This window comes from the organism of the source record quoted next, unplaced genomic scaffold (assembly GCF_019419815.1).
Source record: "Pyrus x bretschneideri cultivar Hongxiangsu unplaced genomic scaffold, Pyrus_bretschneideri_v1 Contig4, whole genome shotgun sequence".
NCBI classification, from domain to species: Eukaryota; Viridiplantae; Streptophyta; class Magnoliopsida; order Rosales; family Rosaceae; genus Pyrus; species Pyrus x bretschneideri.
Genome location: NW_025999723.1, coordinates 6,180,002 through 6,206,419, shown reverse-complemented (window position 1 = coordinate 6,206,419; position 26,418 = coordinate 6,180,002). Strand labels below are relative to the sequence as shown.

The window sequence follows — 26,418 nt, the reverse complement described above, 5'->3', positions numbered from 1 at the left end:
GCAGTCATCTAGCAGCCCGGTTAGGTCCCAATCGGTATTTGGGCAGACTTGCAGCGCAAGTAACAATCCTTTTACTCCCAAGACTTTTGGTTTTGGCTCGCAAATAGGGAGTTCCACGTTTGGAGGAACTTCAACTGGTGTATCTGGCTCGCAAACGGGGTGTTGTTCCATGTTTGGAGGAACTTCAACTGGTGTATTTGGTGCAACTCAAGCTTCTTCACCTTTTCCTTCCTCCACAACTTTAGGTCATCAATATCGTCACCAACTTTTGGAAATATCAATACAACGCCTACTTTTGGAGGAACTTCAACTTCTAGTCCTTCATCTTCACCTTTCGGTGGTTCATCTGGTTTTGTCAGAAGCCCATGTTTGGAGCATTTCGGTCCAAACCTGCTCAAACAAGTCCTTTTGGTGCTACCACCACCCCATCCTTTGGTGCCGTAAGTGGTCCGGCCTCTGGTGCTACCCTCCACCCTCCGATTTTGGTGTTATAAGCACCCCAGCTTTTGGAGCAACAATTTCCCTTCTGACCTAAAAAAGAAAATTGAATTCCCTAATTCTGATCCTTCTGAAAATCAAACCTAGCTTGAATCAATCATATGGTCTTACATGTTAAGATTAAAATTTAGATATGTGAAGGTATAAACTAGTGAAATTTATAATTTCACATTCGGGTTCATATTAACCAAAGGAAGAAAGTCCATGGGAGAAACGATAGAGATATAAGGCAGCACAACAAGACTAAATACAAGATTACACTACACCAATCCAACATACGAAGACAATGCAACAACATTAATTGTTTACCCTTAACATCCTTACAAAAGTGCTTCTCTCCTCCCTCCCTCCCTCCAATTATAACCTAAAAGAAAAGGACTTAAATGTGTACAAGCAACTTCCATCATCACTCCTAGCCGTTGGATCAAAGTTTTCTGCAGTTGGATCAGTACAACCTTCAGGAACTGGAACATTCACTTGCTGCGTTGCTTTGCCTGCACAAAGACCAATTATAAAACCTTTAATACACACACATATTTTTTCTTTTTTTTTGGTGAACCCTTATACATTTTGTAAATTTACCAAATCAAGCTAATGGATGCAAACCTCCCAGAGGATCTCTGAATATCAAGGGATCTAACCGTAGAATGTTCTATCTGTCCATAGCATCTGAGTTGGCATCACCAAGAGCAGCCTCGCTCAAGTACTTATCAGCCAATTGAACTCTCTTCACATTTTCTTGCTCTTGGATAAGCATGTTTCCGAGGAGCTTTTCGATTGTCATCTTCGGCTGCTCGAAAGTTGAGGGTCCTTTCTTTGAGTTCACAAGCTTCTTCCCAATGCCCTCCACGCCAACACCCGAAATCCACTTCCTCACTTCATCGTCGTAAACCCTAGCCCTCGAGGCACCAAAGAAATCTGCAAAATCATGACAGAGGGTCAGAATGACTATCTGATAACACAACATGTCAAATTGTATGATGACATGACATACAATGTCTGACTATCTGATTATATAACGTGTCAGGCTGTTTAAGGTACAGGAAAAACATTTAGCATATAGATTGGCCCGGGAAGGTGTCAACAAGCTTGACAATGTCTTCCTTAGCAACATTGTCACTCCTGAAGATCCCAATGCAGACTCCAATGCAATCTTCGCGGGTGGAAGCCCAGTAGAACTTCTCCATACGGCCGTCACGGATGAGAGGAGCGTACAATGTTGAGAAACCGTTACTGGTGACAATGATTGGGACACGGGGGTTCTCCTCCTTGTTGGACATACCCGGGAGCTGGACGTTTGTCGGGTTATCAGCAATGTTCATGAGGGTGGCACTAACCATTTGGTTGTTGACCGTGTATTGGGTGGTTCCACCAAGCCGACCAGCTCCTGCATCAAGATCGTTGATGAAGAGTGCACACATTTTACCCTTCTTGATAATGTCGGCCGCTTCACGGTACCTTTGCCTGATCAGCTTCGCGGGTTCTCCTGTGTTTCCACTTTCCAATTCATTCTCCGGCACTCACCATGATAGGGCCGAAAAAATGCCATCAAAAAGCTAGGCTGAGTAAGAAGCAAACTTATCTGACCAAGTGACCATAAACTAGTTAGTTCAGTTTTTAGTTAAAAAAAAAAAAAAAATTGGGAACCAAAATATCAAGCCAAATTTTGAAAACTCATTAAAGTAATTTTCATTTACCAAAAAAAAAATATCAGTTCTAAGAAAACAGTTACTAAAGAAAATTTCTGTTTAAATAAAAAAAATTGATAACAAAAGCGAAAACTGGAAAAAAAAAAAAAAAAAAAAGTTATCAAACGACTCCTTAGTTACTTAAATTTCCGATGTTGACATTTCGAGTCTAATACATGGATAATTTAACTTGACCTTTGCCTCCCCAAATACCCAAGATGAGAGGAACCTGCAAACAAAATTAAGTGATGATTCAAGTTAAGTTCCTGCAATTAATATATTTTTGGAAGAAACTCATAGTAAAATCTTTGATAGTGATATTTACCTGATGTTAGGAAGGGTCATGTTGGCAAAGTTGTACCTACTCAAGAACCATCTTGTTACCATGTTAACAGCTGTAATAACCCGAAACTTGGAAACCATTATATAGGTCGTGGATTTGGCAACGTGAAATATTCATAAGAACATATATGATCTATGAACTTACCGTAGGAGTTTTGACACCCTTCTTGTCCCACATCGGGCAACAATGGTTTTTCACTAGCTTTTATATAGGCTTATTCATTCTTCTTAGTAATTAGAACTTAGACTATTTGGAAATGAATTAAAAGCTTGGGCCTTATGGTTGTGTGAATTAGGCTTGATGATTATACTATAGTTGTGTGAATTAGGTTTGATGATTATATTATAATATTAATATTAATTAATCAAGACAAGGGGGCACTTGGGGCCAATGAATTAAAATTAATCTGATCAATTAGTTTTAATTTCGAATTAAGTTTTTAATTAAATTAATTAAAACATTTTGATTAATAGACACAACTCTTTGGAAAGAGTTGTATAGCTTCAAATACATTCAAAACGTGTTTGAAGAGGTATGAAAGAGCCTATATAACTGGAGTCTTTAGTTCCATCCAGAGAGTAAACACATAAAGCAATTCGCTAGAATTCTATAATCCAATGCAGGTTGTAGAATTAGGTAGTTGTATCCTGGTCGAGCAGACGTTGTAGAACCACAAGCACATGAGTGGGACGGAAATACTGTTCGAAGGACATAGCGTTTGTGTTAGCCTCTACCTTCAATTCATTCAAGTTAATATCATTTTAATTTTTTGTACTTATCGTGTAATTGCATTCTGTATTGCAAGTATTTTTGAATAATAAAGTATAAGTATTTCAGTTCTGTATTTCTGTTATTTTATTGTTTCTAAATTGTTCTCCAACAATTTACTAAGAATAAGGAATAAGCTTATATAAAGGCTAGTGAAAAACCACTGTTGGCCAATGTAGGACAAGAGGGGTCTCAAAACCCTCAAAACCAATTGGCAATACGAGGAGTAACCCAAAATCATATAAGCACATAACAAACCTTGTCCCTCATTGATATAGGACAACTGTCAACCCGCCCCCGCACGTGTGGCGGATTTTCAAGCATACATGTGGACAACAGCTGGGTGACATGGAGCGCGTGTGGCCATTTGGCTTCACACGAGGACAACCCGCTCTGATACCATGATGAAATTGAGGTTCCACCATAAAACCAATTGACAATATGAGGAGTAGCCCAAGATCATATAAGCACATAGCAAACCTTGTCCCTCACCGATGTGGGACAACTCTCAACACCTGGAAGAGGGAGTCCACCGTACCCTTTCCTCTTGTGATGTCTTGTTGGTCATCGGAGGTGTCGAAGGCAAGGCCTCTCCATTTGTCCTTGTTGGCTTTTCTTCTTCCACCTCCGCGACAATCCTGAGGCTTCCGGAGGAAACCTTGGAGCTGGTGAACCTTGAGTTCACTTTCTTCAACGTGCTTCCCAAAAAGGTTGAGCTTGGAACTGAAGCACTGCTGCTAGAGCCATTCAGGCTCAGCTGCATTAAAGTGCAACCAGTATTATTGTGATCAACTTCCAAACTGATCACAAACCCATGCCTAATTGTTTCCCAAACTCACATAGGTATGAATAACTTCTCTTTCCCAAAATATGAATATGAAGTATTTATTAAGTTGATTCTTGGTTATATATGTAGTTTGGATTCATAGGACAACATAAGTATTTATCTGGAAGACTTGAAAACATTAGTCTGACAGAACATTACCCTAAGTAGGTAACTAAAATATAATTAATGACAACCAACCACTGTTTAGCTTCTAAGCAGGAGATTGTACATACAACACACACAAAAAAAAAAAAAAAAAAGAGTTATGCCACAAAATAGGCGGAAAAGGTGTACTACCGGTGCTCGGTTGACAGCTCCAATGGTAGAGACAGCAGTGGCCATGATCTCCGTCAGATCAGACGGTTGTTTTCTAGTGTGAGTAACAGAGAGGAGGGGGCACTTCCGGTTGCCTGCAAGCACAGTATGCTATTCTTGTGTTTTGGAGGGAAAAGAAATCAGAACTGGTTTGTACTTATGGTACTTGTTTTTGAGTGCAAAGAATTTGAAATCGTTTGGATTTGCTTGTTGAATGGTTTGAGACCATAGAATCAAGATTGCCTTGATGACACGTGTCAAACAAGGAGTGCATGGAAACTCAGTCATTTGACTCATTTCTTGGCACTTGAGGTTAGTGTTTAAGCTCTCTTCTTCTACACAAAAAATTAGGCAATTTTTGTAACAAGAAAAAGTAAAAATTAGACAATTTATTGGCTACAGAATTAGAAGAGACTGGAAAAGCCCATGTCTACTATTGTGGGGTTTTATTTTGTTGTTTTCTTATAATGGAAATGCATGGAGAGATCTAGCTAATTCCGGTTGGAGGTTACGGAACAGAGTCATGTCCAAATTCTTTTGGCTTGGGTTCCTCCTCCGTCTAGGACCTTACGTTAAATGTGAATGGTGCTAGGCTTGGTTCTATTGGGGTGATTGAAACTGGAGGATTAATTAGAGATTAACACAGTGATTGAATCACTGGTTTTATTGCTAAAAAAGCAGTTAGGGAATTTCACATCTTATCGTGAAGGTTGATTTTGCTTTGGTGGTCTCTCACATTCATGGTTCCCCTAGCCTTAATCATCCTCTATGCGGTCTTGTCTCGGATGCAGAAGTTTGATAAAAGAGAATTGGAGCTGCAATTTGCAGCATGTTCATAGAGAGCGTAATTTTGTAGCTGACGGGTTAGCTAGCCAAGTTGGGTTTAAATAGCGCGATGAATTTTCAACAGCTTGCGAAGCCTCCTCCTTGTTTAGTTCAAACTCTTTCCGATGACTGCTCTAGCGTCGCTAGAGCTAAACTAGTTTTTCCTTAGTGTTTTTTCTCTCTCTTTTCTTCCATGTTACAGAAAAAAAAATGCATGGAGAAATAAGGTGCACCATGAATAAAATTTGTGACTAGCAACAATTCATTTCCTTAAAAAAATGGATTTGTGGAAGAATTTTAACAAAAATGTTTGTGTTATGCTAGGAGCCTAGAGCACAAAGTTCAGTCAATCAAAATGTTTACAGAGTCCAAGGCCTAGATCAGATCATATTGGGCTGGCTATTTTGTTCCTATGAGCTAGAGTCATGGCCTCATAAATCTACACTGATAACAATCTCTAAGGGCGTGTTTGTTTGCCCTTGTTAAAGTTCACTGGACTGAATTGCTTTGCTGAGACTACTAATCCCGTGTTTGATGCGAACTGGACTAAACTTAAATGAGACTACGTTGGACTCGTTCCGATTAAGTGCTTCGCTAGTTCGTCCTAGTGAGACCCCCCAAAAAGCATGGGATTCCTAATCCCGTCTCCAACATCATTTGCACACCCTTGTCGTCTGCAACTCCGACTCCCTTACATGCCCAGATCTCAAACCCACTGCCTAAATCTCAAAATCAATACCTAAAATTCAAAACAAAAAAAATGCAAAACCCCCATAATTAAGCACCTGCAGACGAATCCCCCATACAAATTCAAAAAAAAAAAAAGGAAAAATCACCAGAAAATTTTGAGATTTCCTAGAAAATTAGTGAAGGTGTTAGGTGGGCCTCCAATAAATCCTCTGCGGGGAGAGTGGATGAGGAAAAATGGGAGAGGGAGGGAGAGAGTGGGCAGAGGAAAATAGGGAGAGGTATACAGAGAGGAAGAGAATTCTAGAAAAATGGTGAAACAGGATACAAAGAGGGAGAGACTGGTCGAGGAAAAGGGGAATGTCTTAAGATGATTTTAGAAAAAAAAAAGAAAAGATATTGGGTATTAGATAGAGATGATTCTAGAAACAAAAAAAATGATAAATTCATAATAAACTATTAATAAATAAAGATTAAATAACATAGTATTTGAGTCTTTTAGTTATCCTGCTTCTTAGTCCGACATTGCATTAAGTTAGTTCAGCTTAATCTAGTCTGAGCCAGTCCAGTTTAGTCCCTGAAGCTAGTACAGTCTGAGATAGTCCAATGCAACAACGCACCATAAGAGTCCTAACCTGGTCCATACCTCAAAACTATTGACCATTTCACTCATTAACACGACATAGCACAATTTGATTGTGCAGATAAAACTCATCAAACTAGTACAAGTGGTGGATTGCTTGCAATCAAACCTTCCTTATCTCTATAGTGTATATTTTTGTATAATATCACTTGCAACAAAAATAAAAACTCTTCCAACAAGCTAGTAACTTCATACGGCTTTAACCACTTATTTAAACCTACTGCACAACATTTTTTATAATCTGAACCGACAATTCTCTAGGTTATCAATGAAAAATGATCTGGGCAAGTTTCATTAAAATTGAGCACCATCATTCAGTTTTCTGACTGCGACCTGATAAATAGATAACAATAAAATTTACAATAATAGTTAAAGGGCTAAATATTTCCGATTGAGTAAATTATTGTAAGAAGGATCTATCAATGAGGACCAACAAAATGAATGATTCAAATCAAGAGACCACTTTGTGGAGCGGGCTTAAACGAGTGATTAGAGTCGTATTAAATTATTAATTAATTAGCGCTTAAGCAATGTTTTTTATGCAACCTTTTAACTCGTTATCACGACCACACATCTCAATTTCACAAGTAGAAATCTTTAATCATATGAAGACATATATAGACTATTTCAAAATTTCACTCATTAAAACGACATGAGAAAACCTATGTTCCATTCTAATCCTGTATATTAATTGGGACTATATATAAAGGAGAAAACTTATGTTTGTCAGTTATAATACTAATATAAGTATGATAAATAATGCTACTTTTACCACATTATTATGGGAGCATTTTTCCTCATCATCATAACTATGGTGTATGTTCACCATACACCTGATCATCTGCCATATGTCATTTCATATAACTCTAGTTAATTTTCATCTTAAATGTTACTTTTCGAGTTTTGAAAAAAAATTAACTAAGGTTAAGGGAAAGGACACATGACAAATGATTAGGTGTATGGTGAGCATACACCATATTTTATGGTGGTGAGCGAAAATGCTCTCCATTATTATATCATATTATTCATCACCTTATGCGGCAATTTACATGGACATGCCACATCTTTAGTTTTAATTTTATTATCTGTATAATTTAAACACATTCTTTTAAATATATATATATATATATATATATATATATAATTAAAAAGCCTAATTAGAATTGATTAGGTCTCACGTTCCGTTTTCCAGTCCCTCTCACGCCCAATCTCCTCCCTCCTTCCCCTTTCAACCTTCAGCAATCTCCATTTTTTTGTCAAATTTTATTTCATTTATAGTTGATCATATTTGTTTTTCTTTTCATTGTCGTAAAATAAGGGTTAGCTAATCGTTTCATTGAACAATGCCTTTATGTGCATATTTGAAAAATTGGAGGAGTCAAAAGGAACAAGTTTTCTATCAGATGAAGGTTATGGGGTCACTATCCTTGAAAAATCCTCAGATTTGTTCTGCCATTGCTTTGCTAGCCAATTATTGAAATGGGGTGTGCTATCCACACATCCCTTTTTACTTCTCACACACCCCTTGTTAATTTATGCCCGTTGATCTTCTTCAATTCATCCGATCTGACGGCTGAAAACTAAAAAGGTGTGGGAGAAGTAAAAAATGATGTGTGGATGTCACGCCCCTATTAAAATTAATTGTGCTTTCTTCTTCTTTCTCAATTGGCCTTTTGTTTATTTTTTAATTATGTTCTTTCTATTTGTTCTAGAAAAGACGAGGAAGGAGGATGAAGAAGCACAAGAATCCAAGACAATTAGAGGAACCTTAAGGAGGGAGGAGGAGATTGAGGATCACAAAAAGAGTATTTGAGGACGACTGGGCGAGAGAGGGAAAAATATAAAAATTGAAGTGTTTTAATTCAAATTAATATCTGTTTCCTACCAAAAACTAATAAAAATTAGTAAAACCTATATAGAAATCCAAGTATACTGTAATTAAGTGATGTGTATGTCCAACTCAGTCGCCACATAAGGTGGTATAATAATGTGGTAAGAAGAGCATTATTGAAGTATACATCACTGTTGTAAAAATCCCCACCTAGGAGCTAGGTGGCTGGCCACCACCCCGATTAATGCCTAGGCGTTTGAAAATTAAGAAAGAGCACCTAAACCTGCTAAGGCGCCTGCATAGGCCGACTAGACACTCGCCCAGACCCGCCTAAGCACCCACTTAGGTTGCAACTCAATTAGACAGAAAATAGATATATTTCATTTTGCATTTTATTTTTTTTCAATAAATTGTAAGAGACTTGTTGAATACTTAAATGAACACACATTATATGTTTGTTCCCAATGTTTTCATTATGTTCCAATACTTCATAATATATATGTCATTCTATTTTGTAGTTTACGATGAAATTATATATATATATATATATAATGTATAAACTGACACTTATTTACACAAAATATAATAGATTTACTTAAATCTGCCCAGTCCGCTTAGGTGCTCGCCTAACCGCCTAGGCACTAGACCTCAGCCCGCTGCCTGACTAGCGCCTAACGTTTTTTTAGAACCTTGATAAGAATATTGGTCCTTTTTAAGTTTTTTCCTTGCCGTTTATTTAAGATGGTTAGTCACACAACATAAACATGATATTGAAAACAAAAACTGATTGACATACACAACTTGTAACAAACAGAGACGTTATTAAGAAAAATTACGTTCATGTCTTACTGAAACCATTTGCTGTTGAATATGCAGGACAAGAAAGAAAACGCAGCGCGCAAATTAACATATAGAAAACCTGGAGCAGAGACGTGGGCTAGTCAAGGCAATGTGCTCCTGCTCTACACCCAAGTTTGAATCTCCTTTCCCGTTGTTTAGATTAATTTAGCGTAGAACATCCTTAGTATATATAAAAATTAAAAATAAAAACATGGAAAAACTGGAAACCACACTTCTTAATCCAGATGACTCACAAAACCACATACTTCCCAATTCCCATGATTCTTTTAACTTTAATATCTTTTTTCTTATGATTAAATACTCTTAAATACTCTCAAGACTCAGTAGTGTGCGGTGGAGAATTAAAATGAAAAACTGTGATCAACTTGATTACTTCAGTTGATGACAGCTCAAATGTTTATCAAGAACACAAGGGAAAAAAAGGATTCACATGCAGCAGCCTTAAAGCCAGAAACTATGGCATTAGGAACAAACAAGCACAAACAGACACCAAAAAAATGTGAGCTAAGCTAGCAAACCCTAGCTAGCTACCATTGCAGCTGGGTAAAACTAAAAAGGATCGATGCATAATTGAGCCATGATAGGGAAAGACACTTTCATCGTTAAACTCGAAACCCGAAAACGGAAAGTTCCCGCCCCACCATCCCCCTCATACATTCCTTTCTCATGCATCAATTAATTCTCACTCGACTCCAAAAGGAATTTCACAGTTGTGAAATGTGAAATGACAGAAAGCAGAAAAGTTCATACATTTTGTTGAAAATAGCGTTTTGTCCCCTCCAGCTTACTCTCTCATTTGCCCTAATATTTCTGCTTTTATAACCTAGGGTTTGTGGGGGGCTTTTAATTAAGCACTTATTACAACTCCTTGCCGAACACAGGAGATAGCTAGGGTTTGTGGGGGGATTAACAGCTTGCTATTTTTGAAGCTTTTTGTGGTGTTCCGGAGACAAGAACAGTCATCTTAGACCGGCCCGCCAGGAATTAAGTGGCCAACAGCCAACCTGATAATGTAAAATTAAAATATAAACATGGGGACTTAAGACGTCGTATTATGGATTTAAAACAAGGTTAATAATGGAGAATTGAATAGCATAACGACAATTAGACGCCATGAGTCACAGGCTCTATATTCAATCCCTATGCTAGGAAACTAGGGTTAATTAATTAATAAGAAAACTAATCTCATTAGTTAAGGAAAGAATGACATAGCAGAAATCCACCAACCCCATCATTTGATTTTGACTCAAGGTATATTATAATTTGCAACAAAGTATTTTTTTCATGAGCTCCTCATGCACTGGCTTATCGACTCGTCAAATGGCTGCCCTAGTAAGTGGAATAGAGGAGAATTCCATGGCCATCTACTACTAATGAACTTTTAGTAGAGTAAAATAGTTTAATTACATTAATGAAGGTTGTAGAAAAGTAGTTCAATTTGATATTTGCAGCCCTGAAATTCTGACTAATAATGGCTTCTTTTTTCTTTTACAATTCGATATTCTAAAGTATTCTAATTTACATAGAAAAAGATTAATGCGACAGCAAGGAAGTGGAGATCTACTACTCTAGCCAACTGTTAGAACCCACATTTGCTACAGAAACAAGATTAACTAAGGTTATCTCTATGGATCGAACCCTTTTAAGTTTAAAAAGTTTCTTACCCCTTCTCATACTTGACCTAATTAAGTTTATTTTGGGCAAGATATACTTTACATATACGGGAAAGAAATGTATGGCTATTGTACTTGTCTCTACTAGATATTCAAGAATAATGTACTCATTAGAGCTATATATGATTCTCATTTTCCAACTTATGATGATAACGATTAGGTCTTCCATCAAGTATATTGGACTCATTCTTGAAGATTCTTTAAGAATAAGGACCCTTAATTTAGAGGCATTAATTAATCAGGAAATGCTTACCCAATTTGAGATTGATGATGTACCCCATAAAGGAGACCCAAAAGAACAATAGCTTTCACTAAAGTGAGGATGTCCTCTTTAGAAAACAAAAGGAATACTTGACCCTTCCAAGTGATGGCTATAAAGACAATCTAAACTTTGGATAAGAACCAGTCAATTTATAGTACCACCTGAAAAAAAACCTTGTCATCACAGGTTTAGTACTAAAAGCTTAGGACTATGACAGGATTAGGTTTTTCATGTGGAGCATGCAAATTCCTACGGCGAAAATGCACAAGCGAATGCGTGTTCGCTCCTTACTTCTGCTATGACCAAGCTGCAGACCACTTTGCAGCGGTGCACAAAGTGTTTGGTGCAAGCAATGTGTCCAAGATGCTACTACACTTACCGGTACAAAATCGAAGTGATGCTGCCATCACCATGTCTTACGAAGCGCTAGCTCGAATGCACGATCCTGTGTATGGATGTGTCTCACAAATCTTTGCACTCCAGCAACAGGTTTCCATGCTGCTAATTTACTCCAAACTTCTCACTTACACCTGTCAATACATAATTTTGTGCGCGCCATTGATCCATCAACCTTTCCTTGCAGGTCGCATACTTACAAGAGGAGATCGAAACTCTTGGGAACCAAATGGTTAATTTTGCAACTTGCCATCCAAGTAATAGCAGCAACACATTCACTGATCAGTTGCAAGTACTTTCACAAAATGGTGCTGTTGACACACAACATATCCAGAACCAGTTACCAGAACTACCAATATTTCCACACATAGGAACTGCAGCTGCCAACCAAGGGTTTAATAGTGAGATGGATATAGAGATGCCTCCTGTACATGAATGGGAAGAAGTGAAGTTATTTGGTGATCACTCTACACCTGATCCTTTAAAAAGATTTCTTGAAGGCATGGAGCAAGACATGTTGGGAAACAATGCATGGTCAAATGAGCTGCTACAAGGGATTTATATTAATTAGCTCTCAGAAAAATGCAGGAGCTAGTTCAATACGAGCGTAGGTTGACAGGAGAAAAACTTATTTGCAACTAGAGATTTATTCCTTTGTCTCTATCTCTCACAATCACGTGAGTGTGAGATAAAAAGCAAGTGGATAAATCCTCGTGTTCGTGCTAGAATTCCGTATAGGAAAAGGCAAATGTTCTACTAGTTTGTTTCTTCTCCTTTGGTTTTTGTTAATCGATTCAGGTTCTGAGTCGTTGAACCTTCTTAGCTTGAATATGTAAAAACATCCTTGCATTGCATCAGTTATGCGTGGCTACCCTATTTTTACCTTTTCCAAGATCATATTCAGCATGAAACCTTTATTATGTTTTATAATACCTGCGCCAAACTTTTGTAGTCAGTTGAGAGTGAGTATCATTAGGACTCTGATTACGGGAGTGTTGAAAGTTGATTTCAACTAACTAATTAAAGCACTTTTTATAGTGTTTGACAAAAATAAATCTAAGTGCTTTATGAAATTAGGAGTTTTGAGGCCTTTGAGGAAGCACTAAGATGTTAATGTTTATGAAATTAAGAGCACTTCCATCCGTTTTACTATTGTCCAGGTAGGTAATGGCAGTTCAATGATGTTACTGTTCATTTAAAAAAAATATATAATTGTTTTTGTGCAACTCTATATGTTTGCCATTGCCATGGCGAAAAGTAATGGCCTTGGTGCACAATAAAGTTATTTAATAATTAGCGAACATGTTAGAGTATTTTTTGTTTTGGAGTGAGAAAGATGGTTGGGTGTTTATAAAAGAAAAATATTATATATGATGTTGTCATATTTAAAATAAGATTGTGATTGTGTAAATCTTAGTGTATTTAGGGATATATTTAAATTTTCCTTTTAGCAGTTAATATCCTATTAGAGTTGTAATTATAAAATGGTAAGGATTTAACCTATCATACTACTATAAATAAAGGCACAATGGGATGATAATACAACACACACCTCAAAATTAAATCTCTCTCTTTCTCTCTTATTGCAGCCGGCCTCCCTCTCTCTATTCCCTAGAATAGTTTAGTCAAATAGGCCTACAACACGTTATCAGCACGCTCTTACCAAAAGCTAAGGAACTGAAGGATCGTAGGAGGAGGCTCTATTCTACAAAACTCAAAGCCTTTTATTTGCTTTCTGCCAATAAAATACGCTTAAAATAAAGGAAGATATTTGAAACACGAAACACGAAAACATTCCCTATGATGCATGAACCCCTCTATGTTTATATTTTCCTTCCGATATATATATCGTATATGTTTCATATATTTGTCAATATATATATATGTGTTTCATGCATTACATAATTATATTGCTACGTGGAATCTGAGAGTCAAAGCATATAAATAAATTAGAAGCAATTTAGGGTTTTCAAACCCTAGTTATGTCAAAAAAAAAAAAAAACAATTATGGAAAACTCTACGGCACGACCACCGCACTAGCCTGCAGCCCAACCGCGTGGAGCACGCCACCAAGATGATGTCGTTTTGACGTCTAACCCATGGTTGCAACCCGTTAGGCTTGTCGCAAGCAAAGACAACCTGACCTCCTTGGCCTGGGTTTGGTTCAGATTGGGTCTACAACACCAGCCCATCTACTAGCACGCCACGTAGCCGTTTGCTAGGCTCTACCCTCGCACCCATGACCCATCACCAGCAACCCATGTGTTGCTGGGCCTGGTCCTGCGTCTTTGGCCCACCTACAACAAGCTTGTTTCACTTGCTGGGCTTTGCCTATGCCTTGGCCCATTTGCTAGTAGCCTTATGCTGCTGGGCTTGACTTACCCCAACCCAAAAACCAGAAACCCACCTTCGGCTAGGCTTCCCCACACCAACCCGCAAGCCAGCTTTGGGCTGGGCTTGATCCGTGCATGGTTTTTAGGCCCAAACCAGCAACTTTTGCTACTGGGCTCACCCAAATCCCTCGGCCCGAGGCCTGTAGTCTTCCCCGTGGCCCTATGGTCTGTAGTCGTGCTGCAGGGCCATCCCTACATCGCAGCTAGCCCATTTTTGGCTGGGCCGCATTACCTTTTTTGACCCAACGCCAATTTAAGGGACATGTCAAACTTGAACAAACTCGATTTCACCGCTCTGGAAGTATCTGGAAGAAACTACCTGAAATAGGTATAAGATGTGAAGCTTCATCTTACTGCAAAGGCTATTAGAGCCACCATCGAGGCACATACCGACGACAAACTTGTCGACGAAGCTCAAAAAATTACTGCAATGATCTTCATTTAAAGACACATCCATGATGCACTGCAGACCGAGTACCTCGCTAAGGAGAACCCACGCATCCTCTGGCTTGTTCTGGTCGACCGTTTTGATCACTAGAAATACATTTACTTGCATGAAGCAAGACACAACTGGTAGCATCTATGCTTCCAAGACTTTAAGTTCATGAATGAATACAACTCTGAAGTTTGTAGAATCTGATCACTGCTTAAGTTTTGTAAAGTGGACTTAATCGAATCAAATCTCCTGAAGAATACCTATTCGACCTTCGATGCCACAAATATTGTCCTACAACAACAATATAGGGCACATAAGTTCACCAAATTTTTGGATTTGATCTTTGTTTTACTTCTCGTTGAAAAATAGAACCAGCTTTTGATGAAAAATCATCAAGCTCAACCCACTAGCTTCAACGCCGTGCCTAAATTGCATGCAACCAATTGTAGCAGCCACAAATGATGCAAAAATCGTTGTGGCCGTGGTAATGGGCTGCAAGCCCCACCACAGGCCCAAGGTCAACAGAGCCAAGGCCCACCCAAGGGAGGAAATTTGACCCAGAAATGCCAACCCATTACCCCTAAGGCCCCAAACTTCAAGAACATGAGAAAAGTTACCGTTCAATCAGCTTCCACTAAAATGGACATGTGCTACCGTTGTGGATCAAATGATCATTTCAAATGTTTGCAGAGCTACCCTCGAGGCCATTGCCAAGTATCATTCCAATCGTGAGTCTAACTTTGCACATGTGGATCATCCCAAAGATGCTACTACATCCATGGAGATATCAGATTTTCAAGAGGAATCAACTCTTATGGGCGAATAAGTTTTTATTCTTCTAGACATGTTTTTAGGGTGTTTTACCCCTAGTGGCCAAACCCATTAGGAGTGGCCCATAATTTCTTGGTTTATGATTTAATTTTTGGACAATTTTTCTAAGTATTTGGAATAATTTATTTGGTTTTGGTTTGTTTTGAATTATGGATAATTGTTTTATGGATATTATTTCTCGAATTGATTAATTGAATGAATGGAATTATATTTATGCATGTGAGCAATTCAATCAATTTATTTCTAGGTATGTCTAATGGGGAAGTTAGTTGTCTGGCTAATAGTGCTACCACGCACACCATATTGCGTGAGCGACACTATTTTACTAACTTTGTACCTAAGAACGCACATTTGACAACTCTCCCAGGCTCATCCAACCTAATTGAAGGATACAAAAAGGCTCGTATCATGTTGTCCAATGGTACCGTCTTAACCATTAAAGAGGCCCTCTATTCTCCACATTCGGGAAGAACGTTGCTGAGTTTTAGAGATATTCGAGATGATCAATATCATGTTGAAACAACTAAAGACAATGGCTCTGAATTTCTTTGTATCACTTATTATGAGTATGGCCAGAAGCGTATTCACGAGAAGTTGGAACGTCTCCCGAGTGGGTTGTACATAACAACCATTCAAGGCATAAAAACCCACCATGTGGCGGGCCCTGTGCCTGAGTTCTAGAGCACTTTACTATTTTGGCATGACTGTATGGGACATCCCGAACATGACATGATGCATCGTATCCTCAAATCATCATATGGGCATCATTTACCTCCTTACGTTGGATTCCTGCCATTCAAAACATGTTCTTTAGGGAAGTTAGATACTCAACTCTCAATTACAAAGATTATTCACAACCATCCTAAGTTTCTTCAGAGGATTCAAGGGGATATTTCTGGACCTATCCAACCAACATGCAAACCATTTATATACTTTATGGTGTTTGTTAATGCATCAACACGATGGTCACATGTTTGCCTGTTGTCCACACATAACGCTGCATTTGTGAAACTTCTAGCACAAATTAATTAGCTAAGGGTTCACCACCCTTATTATCCAATCAAGTCGATTCGACTGGATAACGCTGCAGAGTTTACGTCACAGACTTTTGACGATTATTGCATGTCAGTAGGGATTGAAGCGGAACATCATGTACACCATGTTCACACCCAAAGCGGCCTGGCAAAAGCTTTCATAAAGCACCTTCAATTGATAGCTCAGACTTTGGTTATGCGAACCAAATTGCTGATATTTGCATGGGGCTATGAAATATTGTACGCAGCTATGTTGGTCTGCCTAAGGCCCATAGCTACCCAACCTCATTCACCGTTACAATTGGTTACTAGATACGAGCCTGACATCTCGTATTTACGTGTCTTTGGGTGCGCAGTCTATGTGTCAATAATGCAACTACGTACCAAAATAGGTCCTCAGAGAAAAACGAGAATCTATGTCGGTTATGATTTGCCATCAATTATTCGTTATTTAGAGCCCTTGACAGAAGATCTCTTTACCACACATTTTGCGGATTGTCACTTTGATGAAATAGTTTTCCCGTCATTAGGGGGAGATAAGCATGCTAACGTTCTTGGAGAACGCCACGAATTGTCGTGGTATGTTCCCACTATGTCTCATCTAGATCCCCACACTGCCCAATCTGAAACTAAAGTGCAACAAATTATAGATCTTCAGATTGCTCAAAGTATGCCAGATGTTTTTACTGACCTAATTAAGGTGACAATATCACATATACCTGCTGCAAACGTACCTGCAAGGATAGACGTACCATGTGTAAGTCGTAACACTACCTGGGAAGGTCGGACCGTCCCCGAAGGTGGAAATGCCACAACTTCCACGTGGTCTAGTACATTGGTGGCTAGCCAATCATCTGCTCATAACCTTAAGTGTGGCAGACCCCTTGGTTCAAAGGATTCACAACCTCGGAAGAGGAAATCAGCACCAACTAGTGACCCTAGTTTGAATCAGACCATCACTCACTCATCTGTTCCAATGCATAAGGTTATTCTAGATTAAAATGATGTCTTAGATGAGATAACCCGACCTCCCGAGAATCACGACCTACTACGCAATATTGGATGAGGTTTGGAATCAGAATGAGATGATCGTCGATGATGCATTTACATACACAGTAGCTACTAACATCATGCTTAGCGATGACATTGAACCAAGTTCCGTTGATGAATGTCGACGTCAAACAAATTGGTCAAACTAGAAATAAGCAATCCAGGTCGAACTCGATTCACTTGCGAAATGTAAGGTGTTTGGACTTATAGCTACTACTCCATCACATGTGAAGCATGTGGGCTACAAATGGGTTTTCGTAAGGAAGTGTAATGAGAAGAATGAAATAGTGCGATACAAAGCACGCCTTGTAGCGCAAGGCTTTTTCAACGCCCTAGGATTAATTATGAGAAGACGTATTCCCCTTAATAGATGTCATAACGTTCCGCTACATAATCAGTTTGGTAGTTTTTGAAAAAACTGAATATGCAGCTTATGGACGTGGTAACCGCGTATCTCTATGGGGATCTAGATACAGAAATCTACATGAACGTTCCAGAATGACTTCCATTGATTGATTCAAATAGTTCTAGACCACGAAACACTCTCTATTAGATTGAGGAAATCACTTTACGGATTGAAACAATCCGGCCGGATGTGGTATAACTGTCTGAGTGAATATAACAAGTCAGGGTTATGTGAACAACGAATTATGCCCATGCGTGTTCATAAAGAAGTCACATTCCGGATTTGCGAGTGTTACAGTTTATGTCGACAACATGAACCTCATCAGAATTCCTGCAGAGCCTAAGGAAATTGCCATTCACTTGAAATCAGAATTTAAGATGATGGATCTTGAGAAAATTTAATATTGCCTCATCTTGGAGATCGAGCATTGTTCGAAAGCAATCCTAATGCATCAATCGAACTACACCCAAATGGTGTTGTGACGTTTTAATGAAGATAAAGCGAAATCTTTGAGTACTCCTATGGTCGTTTAGACTCTAGATGCTAAACAAGATCCCTTCTGTCCAAATGAGGATGAGGATGAGATTTTGGAGCCCAAAGTTCCATACCTAAGTGTAATTGGGGCTTTATTATACTTGGCTCAATGCACTAGACCCGACATCTCATTCCCTGTTAATTTCTTAGCTAAATACAACAATGCGCCCGCACCCAGACACTAGAATGGTGTTAAAGACATTTTCCGCTACCTCAAGGGTACAATGGATTTGGGCTTGTTCTACACCCACAAATCCTCGAGAAGTGCCACCCTCTCAGTTCTCGGGTTGATTCTGATTACGCAGATGCTGGATATCTGTTTGACCCATATAGGGCACGTTCTCAAACATGTTATGTCTTTACCATTGGAGACACTGCTCTATCTTGAAGGTCTACCAAGAAAACGCTAGTTCCGGCTTCTTCGAACCATGCTGAGATTATTGCCCTGCATGAAGCATCGTGTGAGTGTTTTTGGTTGAGAGCAATCATGGAACATATTCAAAACACTAGTGGCCTTACTTCTGTCATTGACCTTCTACGACGATCTTTGAAGACAATGCAGCATGTATGAAGCAGTTTAAGAAGGGATACATAAAGGAGGACAACATCAAGCACATATCGCTGAAGTTCTTTTATTCTCACCAGCAGCAACAACATCAGAACACTGAAATCAAGCAAATCCATTCGCAGGACAACCTAGCCGATCTCTTCACCAAGTCATTGCCCAAGTCTACTTTTCAGAAGCTCGTCCAAGGAATCGATATGCGTAAATTATCTGAGTTGAATTGTTTGTAGTTCTCTTATTTAGAAGTTATATCTAACTCAGGGGGAATATCCAGAAGCATACTCACTTGATTTTAATGTACTAGTTTTCCTACGATTAGGAGCATTTTTCCGACTAGGTTTTTGCTACCTAACGAGGTCTTGATGAGGCACCCATCATAGGATGATCATACTTCGTTGAGTTCATTACTTTTGTCCTCTTTGACGTTTGTTTTAGACATTATGCATACTTCTCACTTTTCTCCTTAGTTTATGAGTTTTCACCTACCTTGAGTTTTACCATAGCAAGATTTTGTGAGTTTTACTACCAATGCATACTTTCTTTAAATTTGAGACTCGCATTCGCCCGTTGTGCCGCCGACTTCATCAACTATTCTACCTTATCTGCTGAAGATCTGATGCGATGTTTTGTTTAAGTATTTACACACTCAAGGAGGAGTGTTGCAATCATATTTAAAATAGGAATATGACTATGTAAATCCTAGTGTATCTAGGGATATCTTTGAATATTCCCTTTAGTAGTTAATATCCTATTAGAGTTGTAATCCTAAAAGCGTAAGGATTTAACATATCCTACTACTATAAATAAATGCACAATGGGATGATACAACACACACCTCACAATTAAATCTCTGTTTCTCTCTTATTGCTGCCGACCTCCCTCTCTCTATTCTCTAGAATAGTTCAGTCCAATAGGCCTACAACAATATAATATTTTTGTATTGTTATAAATAGTGTTCTCATGTTTTCTTAAATTTTCAAATTGTTTACAATTTTTTTTTAATTTTATAAATTGCATATTATAGAATCGTTCGACCTTCTGACTGTTGAAGATTAAACAACAGAGGATAAGCCACATGGAAAAGCTTTTGCTGCTTTGTTGTATTAAAGCCATGCGGGCCCCACGATAACAAAAGTTATTGGCTTCACTTTCTCTTCAATGCTAGACAAAAAAAAAAAAAAAAAAAAAAAAAAAAAAAGCCAATAAGATCCTCTCCGGATCATTTTGATGAGGATCCTGAGGATCCGTGAATCATGTATGTTCATCGTACATCGTGTGGTCAGTTTTTGTCAAATACTATTTGTGTTTAATTTTAAATAAAAATATTTAAAATAATTTCTAATCACACGATGTACGATAAACGGACAGGATTGACGAATTCCCGGGATCCTCACAAAGAGAATCCGGCAAGGATCCAGATTAAAAAAAAAAAAAAAAGCATGGTTAACATCACAACGACGTTAGCATTGCCAATTGACACAACCACAAACAACCATCAATTGGGTAAGCAGTCGAGATCTATGAGTCCCACGAATTGCCCCCCATTTTTGCAATTGGTAGATCATTTTTTGTCCGGCAATATTTGTGCGTGCATCGCTGGAAGTACTTTAATTAGTGATTTCATAATAGTAATTCCACCCGTTGGAGGAGGGTAAGGGCAATGATAAGTAATTGTCAATATGAAAAGTAATTACATTTATGCAACTCCACCTGTTAGGCAAAAGTAAGGGTAATTACTATTCACAAATATATATTTTTTGCATTTTTATGCCTTGTAGTGTGTTTAAGTATGAATTACGTTAGTTTGTTATTTGAAAATAAAACTTCATGTTTAACTCCAATAATTTAATTTCAAATACAAAACAAAACATAGCATTATAACAAGCATAATTAATTAAAAATAAAAGGCAAATCCTAGCGTACTAATATAACCAAATACGATATTAAAACAATATTATTCTCAATAGCCTACAACCTAGGGCATCCAACGTTAGATATTGTGCTTTGAATTTACTCGAAAAATTCTGCATGAATCTTCTTCCACATTTGTCGCATACTTACCTCATTTCTCGTGATTAGGTTATGAGCAACACGCACCCAAGCCTCAAGCAAGGAAACGTTTTCCCTGATAGTGAAAATATTTTTTTTTCTTTTCTATTTTTCCCATTTTCTACTGTTGGATTGATCCTAACCATTGATTTCCTTACTCATCTAAAAATTAGACGCACCAGGTCGTGCCACGTGACATACTGATCATATTTTCAATTTCTTTTACTGTTGAAAACCCAACGGTCCAGACCATTAGGCCTTTGAAAATTCAACAGTTGTGGCCAAACCTTGCAAAGAGCCATTGGGCTCTGATTTAAAGAAAAGGTGTGAGACCTACTTTTTGGTTGCTAACGCCATGCTGACATTGCCCTAAGCTAGCAGATGCAAAGCCTGGCAAAGAAAGACGGGCATTCAAAAGGGCTTGGTGGAGCCTAACACTTGTGAAATTAGGTACTAGGTGGAATATCCAGCAAATAAAAATTTAAGTTTGCACAGTAGACTAGTCAAATGAGCTAGTCAACTAGCTACAAGTTAGTTAGTGATATAAAGTATAGTTGCAAGAACAAAACTTAACTAACCAATACATTCAACTAATCATAGTTTGTCCAGATTAGTTTCACAATAATAATTTATAAGCTTGAACACATTTACAAATCAGTTCATTATGCAAACAGCAATGACAAAGCAATTATGAATTAAAGTATGTCGGATTGACTAGTCAAGCTCACTAGTCAACTAAGTACAGATTCATCAGTTAATCAAACGCAATTCTACAAATCAAACTTAGTTCACTACAAGTTATCCTAGTCAACAACAATTCAATTCATTGCTCATAATATGCAATGTAAACTTAGTCTAACACTATCAAATAAGAATTCATAAGATGCATGAAACATATGCAAGAAAATAAGATATGTGGACAAGCTTAAAAGACAACAAACACAATAAATTTTTGGCCAGAAAAACTCACATCTGGGTTAAAAGACTAGGGACTCTCCACTGAGTCCTATCCACTAGTATAATCAAGGTTCATACAAAGACCATACAAGCTCAATTCCTAGATCCCTATCTACGGAGCAGTTTTACCTTTGTGCCACATTGCCTTACATGAGGTGGATTTCTTCAGTCTTCACGAAATGGCAGCTCCTTTTGAGCTCTTCACCTTGTGGCACCAAAATAGTGTTGTCTCCAGTCTCCACAAGATGATAGCTCCTCTTGAACTCTTCACCTTGTGGCACGGAGAACAACACACAAACTATGGGTTAAAAAATTGGGGACTCTCCACTGAGTCCAATCTACTAGTATAATCAAGGTTTATACAAAGATCATACAAGCTCAATTCCTAGATCCCTATCTACGAAGCAGCTTTACCTTTGTGCAACCTTGCCTTACACGAAATGAATTCCTTCAGTCTTCACTAAGTGTCAGCTCCTCCTGAGCTCTTCAATTTGTGGCACCGAAATAGTGTTGTCTCTAGTCTTCACAAGATGGCAGCTCTTCTTGAACTCTTTACCTTGTGGCACCAAGACCAACACACAAACTATGCATGTGATGATATGGCAATGATATGCAGATCTAAGTTCGAATGTCTACTCAGTTTCACCAGTCAAACACTTGAAAGATGAAATTGACACAAATCCAAAAAAGATGTCAATTTGAATATTTGAGACTTGAAAAATTGACCTAAAAACAAAGATCAAAATCACAAATACAATCTACCCTGATATGCAATGATGTGGGTATTTAGTGCATGAATGTGATTTTGTGGCTAAGGTTTTCAAGTAAGAATAAAGAGGCAGCCCCAAGCTGAAAATAACTCTTTCATGAAAATGTAAAACTCCTAGCCAAAACAAATAAGCATATAAAATGAATTTAAGCAAGCAATTTTTAAGGCTTTTTAGCCAAAATGGTCCTTGAGATTTTCATAACACATAACTTTGGTCCCTAAGATTTAAAATCAATAGAAGTTGTCTCTGAGATTGTCCATCATCCATTATTTTAGTCCTTCCATTAAAAAATTCTATTAAGTGGTCCCTGAGCTTTTTAATGGAATGACCAAAATGATGGTTGGTGAACAATCTCAGAGACCAAAGTTATGTGTTATGCAAATCTCAGGGATCAAAATTATATGTTATGCAAATCTCAGGGACCAAAGTTATGTGTTATACCCTTAACTTAACGGAGTTTTTTAACGGAATGACCAAAATAATGGATGGTGAACAATCTCAGGGACCACTTCTATTGATTTTAAATCTCAACAACCAAAGTTATGTATTATGCAAATCTTAGGGACCATTTTAACTAAAAAGCCCAATTTTAACGATAGATTTAGAAATATTCGATGAAGAACATTACCTATAAAATATGTTTAATGCTCCTAGGAGATTTGGGATGAAGATGAAAATAAGGCTCTAAAAAACTTTTCCAATCTCAAACCTCAAAAACCAAATGAACCCTAGCATGATCTTTAGAAAGAGAGGCATGGATATTTCAGATAAAGGGAGCAAGCCAAGTCCATAAACAATCAGGAAAGATCTAAGGTTAAAATCACTCTTGGAAAAAAGTGTCAGTTGACCCATGTGGGTTGTCTTAAAGTATGTGCCCAGCAAACTGACAAGCAGCGAGATATTTTGACAAGATAGAACCATTAGACAAAATGAATTGGAAATATTAGCATGAAATGCACATGTATGAACAAACCTTTAATGTGAGAAGTTAAGCTCTTGAAATGAATATTTCTAGCAGTATGATCCCAAAAGAAGCATTTTAACCCTAAAACTATGTAGAACATGTGTGGTACAATTTAGAAGAATTAAAAAGGAAAGCCAAACAATAATTATATACTTCAGAATAATCTCCTTTGGCTTTCCTTGACAAAATACCCCAAGCCTAAAACTAATTTCATTCAACCACACTCGAGAGATGAGCGAAGCAACAGATCATGTAAAACAACAAATCTTGACAAGAACAAGTGAAATTTATCATGGATAAAAAGCTTGCAAGATATAAACACAACTAAAATTTTTCTCTCCCATTTTGTCATGGTAAGACAAAGTTAAGGCAGAATATCACAATTCGCCCTCCATTATTTGGACCGTTGTAGGAAATTTGGTGGGTTTGGCACATTAGAGAATAGCCCTTGCGTTTGCTTTTCTTGGACTGCTGAAATTGCTCTAAAACGCAAACGCACATGAATATGTGAAAAGCCCTTAAATTTTTATTGAATGTTTTTTGTTTTTCATTTCTATCAAAAATGTCATTGTCTGGATAAGACAATAAACATAAAAGTTAGACAACAATTAGAAGGAATTCCTAAGTACTTTTACAAGGGAATTACTGATAATTTCGGAAGCAACTTTTATCTCATATTTTTTTTAGTAAATTGTATCAATAATCCTTCAACTTTAATTAAATTGGGGCAATGGTCTCTCAACTAAAAATTCATTACAATTGGTCTATCAACTCAGCAAAACGTGTAATTATAGTCATTTTCGTCAACTCCATCAGAATTTTGTCAAAATGAGTTATGTTGGAAGGACCATTGCTACAATTGGCTTAAAGTTGAGGGACCATTACTCCAATTGTGCTAAATTTGAGATACAATTTCTCCAGTTGGATTAAAGTTAAGAGATCATTGATACAAATTTTCTTATTTGATTTTTCATATTTGCTCCTTGATTTAGTCTCACATGCATGACACATGACTCATTTTGACATAGTTGACAAAAAGGACCATAGTTGCACGTTTTGATGAGTTGATGGACCAATGGTAATGGATTTTTAGTTAAGAGAGCATTGCTTCAATTGAAGCATAGTTGATGGATCATTACTACAATTTACTCTAGTCTTTTTTTTTATACAAATAATATGATAAGTTACATTAAAATCATCTAAACTGCAAGAATGAGAGAGTTTAAATTCAAAACACAACGCAATGAATTTAAGAGAAAAATCTTACCCATCAAAGCAATCCACTATTTGCCACCTTTTAAATGTGTTGATAATTACATCTAATACAAAAGTTAGAAGATGCTTTAATTTTATAATAAGTCCTTTTTTAGTCCCCACTAGTACGATCTCATCAAGTAAAACAGAATTCTTTGGGTAACAAAGGCACATTCCTTTTTTTTTTTTTTTGGAAAGTAAACTTGGAGGAGAAGACATCACTATAGGTTTTTTGTTGTTTATTCTATCTCTGGGCAAGGATAGGGTTTGCCCATTTACTAGTTAATGATCTCTTCTTGGAAGAATCTGTGGTTTTTAAATTGAATAATGCTTGTGTTCCCTTACGAAATAACTTACTTGTTCCCTCACCTATGATTATAATTTGAATCATTCATTCTCTTTATCATCATCTAAAGATTAGATGTGCAAAAAATTATTCAATTTAGAGATCATTTAGCCATCTATCTGTGTCACCAATCAACATTTTTGATAACAGGTAGCTAGCATTCTCATAATGAATTGTTCATTTGTTTGATGCACATGAATGACTAAATGATCTCCAAATTGAAGGAATTTTCTCATATACGATCTTTAGATAATGATAAAGAGAATGAATAGTTTGGATTATTATGTTCGTCTGGTGAAGATACGTTAATCATAGATGAGGGAACTAGGAACACGAGCATTATTCATTCTAATTCTCCTTTATTCAAACTGCAATTCATCATTGAGAAAATAACGAATTTATATACAAAATGCCTCAATCGTACCAACACGTAATAACTAGGAGTGTGCTAAACTATTAGTAAAGGTGGAAACTACAACATTGATTTTCCCATCTACTATTTCGACCAATAGGAATATTCTTCTTCAGTTGTAAATTATAAGTGAGATATTTTATATTTAAATCCCGTGAATAGTAAATAAGTGAATAAGCGTCTTTGTTTACATTCCTTCTGAGTTATTTGGCCTGTAAATCAACCTCAAAACCAAGGTTTCCCTTAGTACTCATTATTGTATTGGATTTTCATTAGGAGATTGAATGAGATGGGATAGCACTAGATTGGATAGGACAATTTTAATAAGGAAAATTTTATTTGAACCCATGTAACCTCTCTCTACACCCATATTGATTTTTATTAAAGAATTAATATCTCTTTAAACCCAGAGTTATTACCTAAACTATCCTCCCAAACCCAATTCAAAATGTAAAATGATCCTTAGACCCATTTATAGCATTTTCCATGGCTACAAATGCAACCTCCTTCATGTTTCCATGGTCGCCATCCTCGACGCATACACATGGTCTCTCTCTTTCTCATCACCAACACCAAGTAGTTACAGTAGTTGTGCATCAAATTCAAGCTGTTAAGTGTTTGATGCTCCAGGGATGTTAAGTCTACAAACGGAGTTTTTAAGAAATGGGTTGTGTAATGGCGTGAAGAACGGGCATGCAAGACCGAGATGGCGGCCAAGAGGTCTAACAGTACCAATGGTTGTTGGAAGCACTAATGATGAAGCTCAAGTGTTTCAATTTTTTTTTGGGGGGGGGGGGGGGG

General features: G+C 37.5%; 1 protein-coding gene and 1 pseudogene across 1 annotated transcript; one reads left to right on the top strand and one right to left on the bottom strand.

Moving 5' to 3' along the window:
• Nucleotides 1-71: 71 nt before the first annotated feature.
• Nucleotides 72-4,589, bottom strand: LOC103943009 (annotated as a pseudogene).
• A 6,841-nt stretch (nt 4,590-11,430) lies between these two features.
• LOC103943008 (LOB domain-containing protein 33-like) lies at nt 11,431-12,187 on the top strand. Its single transcript, XM_009353194.1, has 2 exons — nt 11,431-11,709; nt 11,804-12,187. Exons 1-2 carry the CDS (start codon nt 11,431-11,433, stop codon nt 12,185-12,187), a joined length of 663 nt encoding a protein of 220 aa, XP_009351469.1.
• The last annotated feature ends 14,231 nt before the right edge of the window (nt 12,188-26,418 follow it).

Excerpts from the sequence above, each read along its gene's own strand:
- LOC103943008 (XM_009353194.1), top strand. The coding sequence starts at position 11,431 with ATGACAGGATTAGGTTTTTCATGTGGAGCATGCAAATTCCTACGGCGA. Across the intron at positions 11,710-11,803 it reads TCTTTGCACTCCAGCAACAG|GTCGCATACTTACAAGAGGA; the intron begins GTTTCCATGCTG and ends CTTTCCTTGCAG.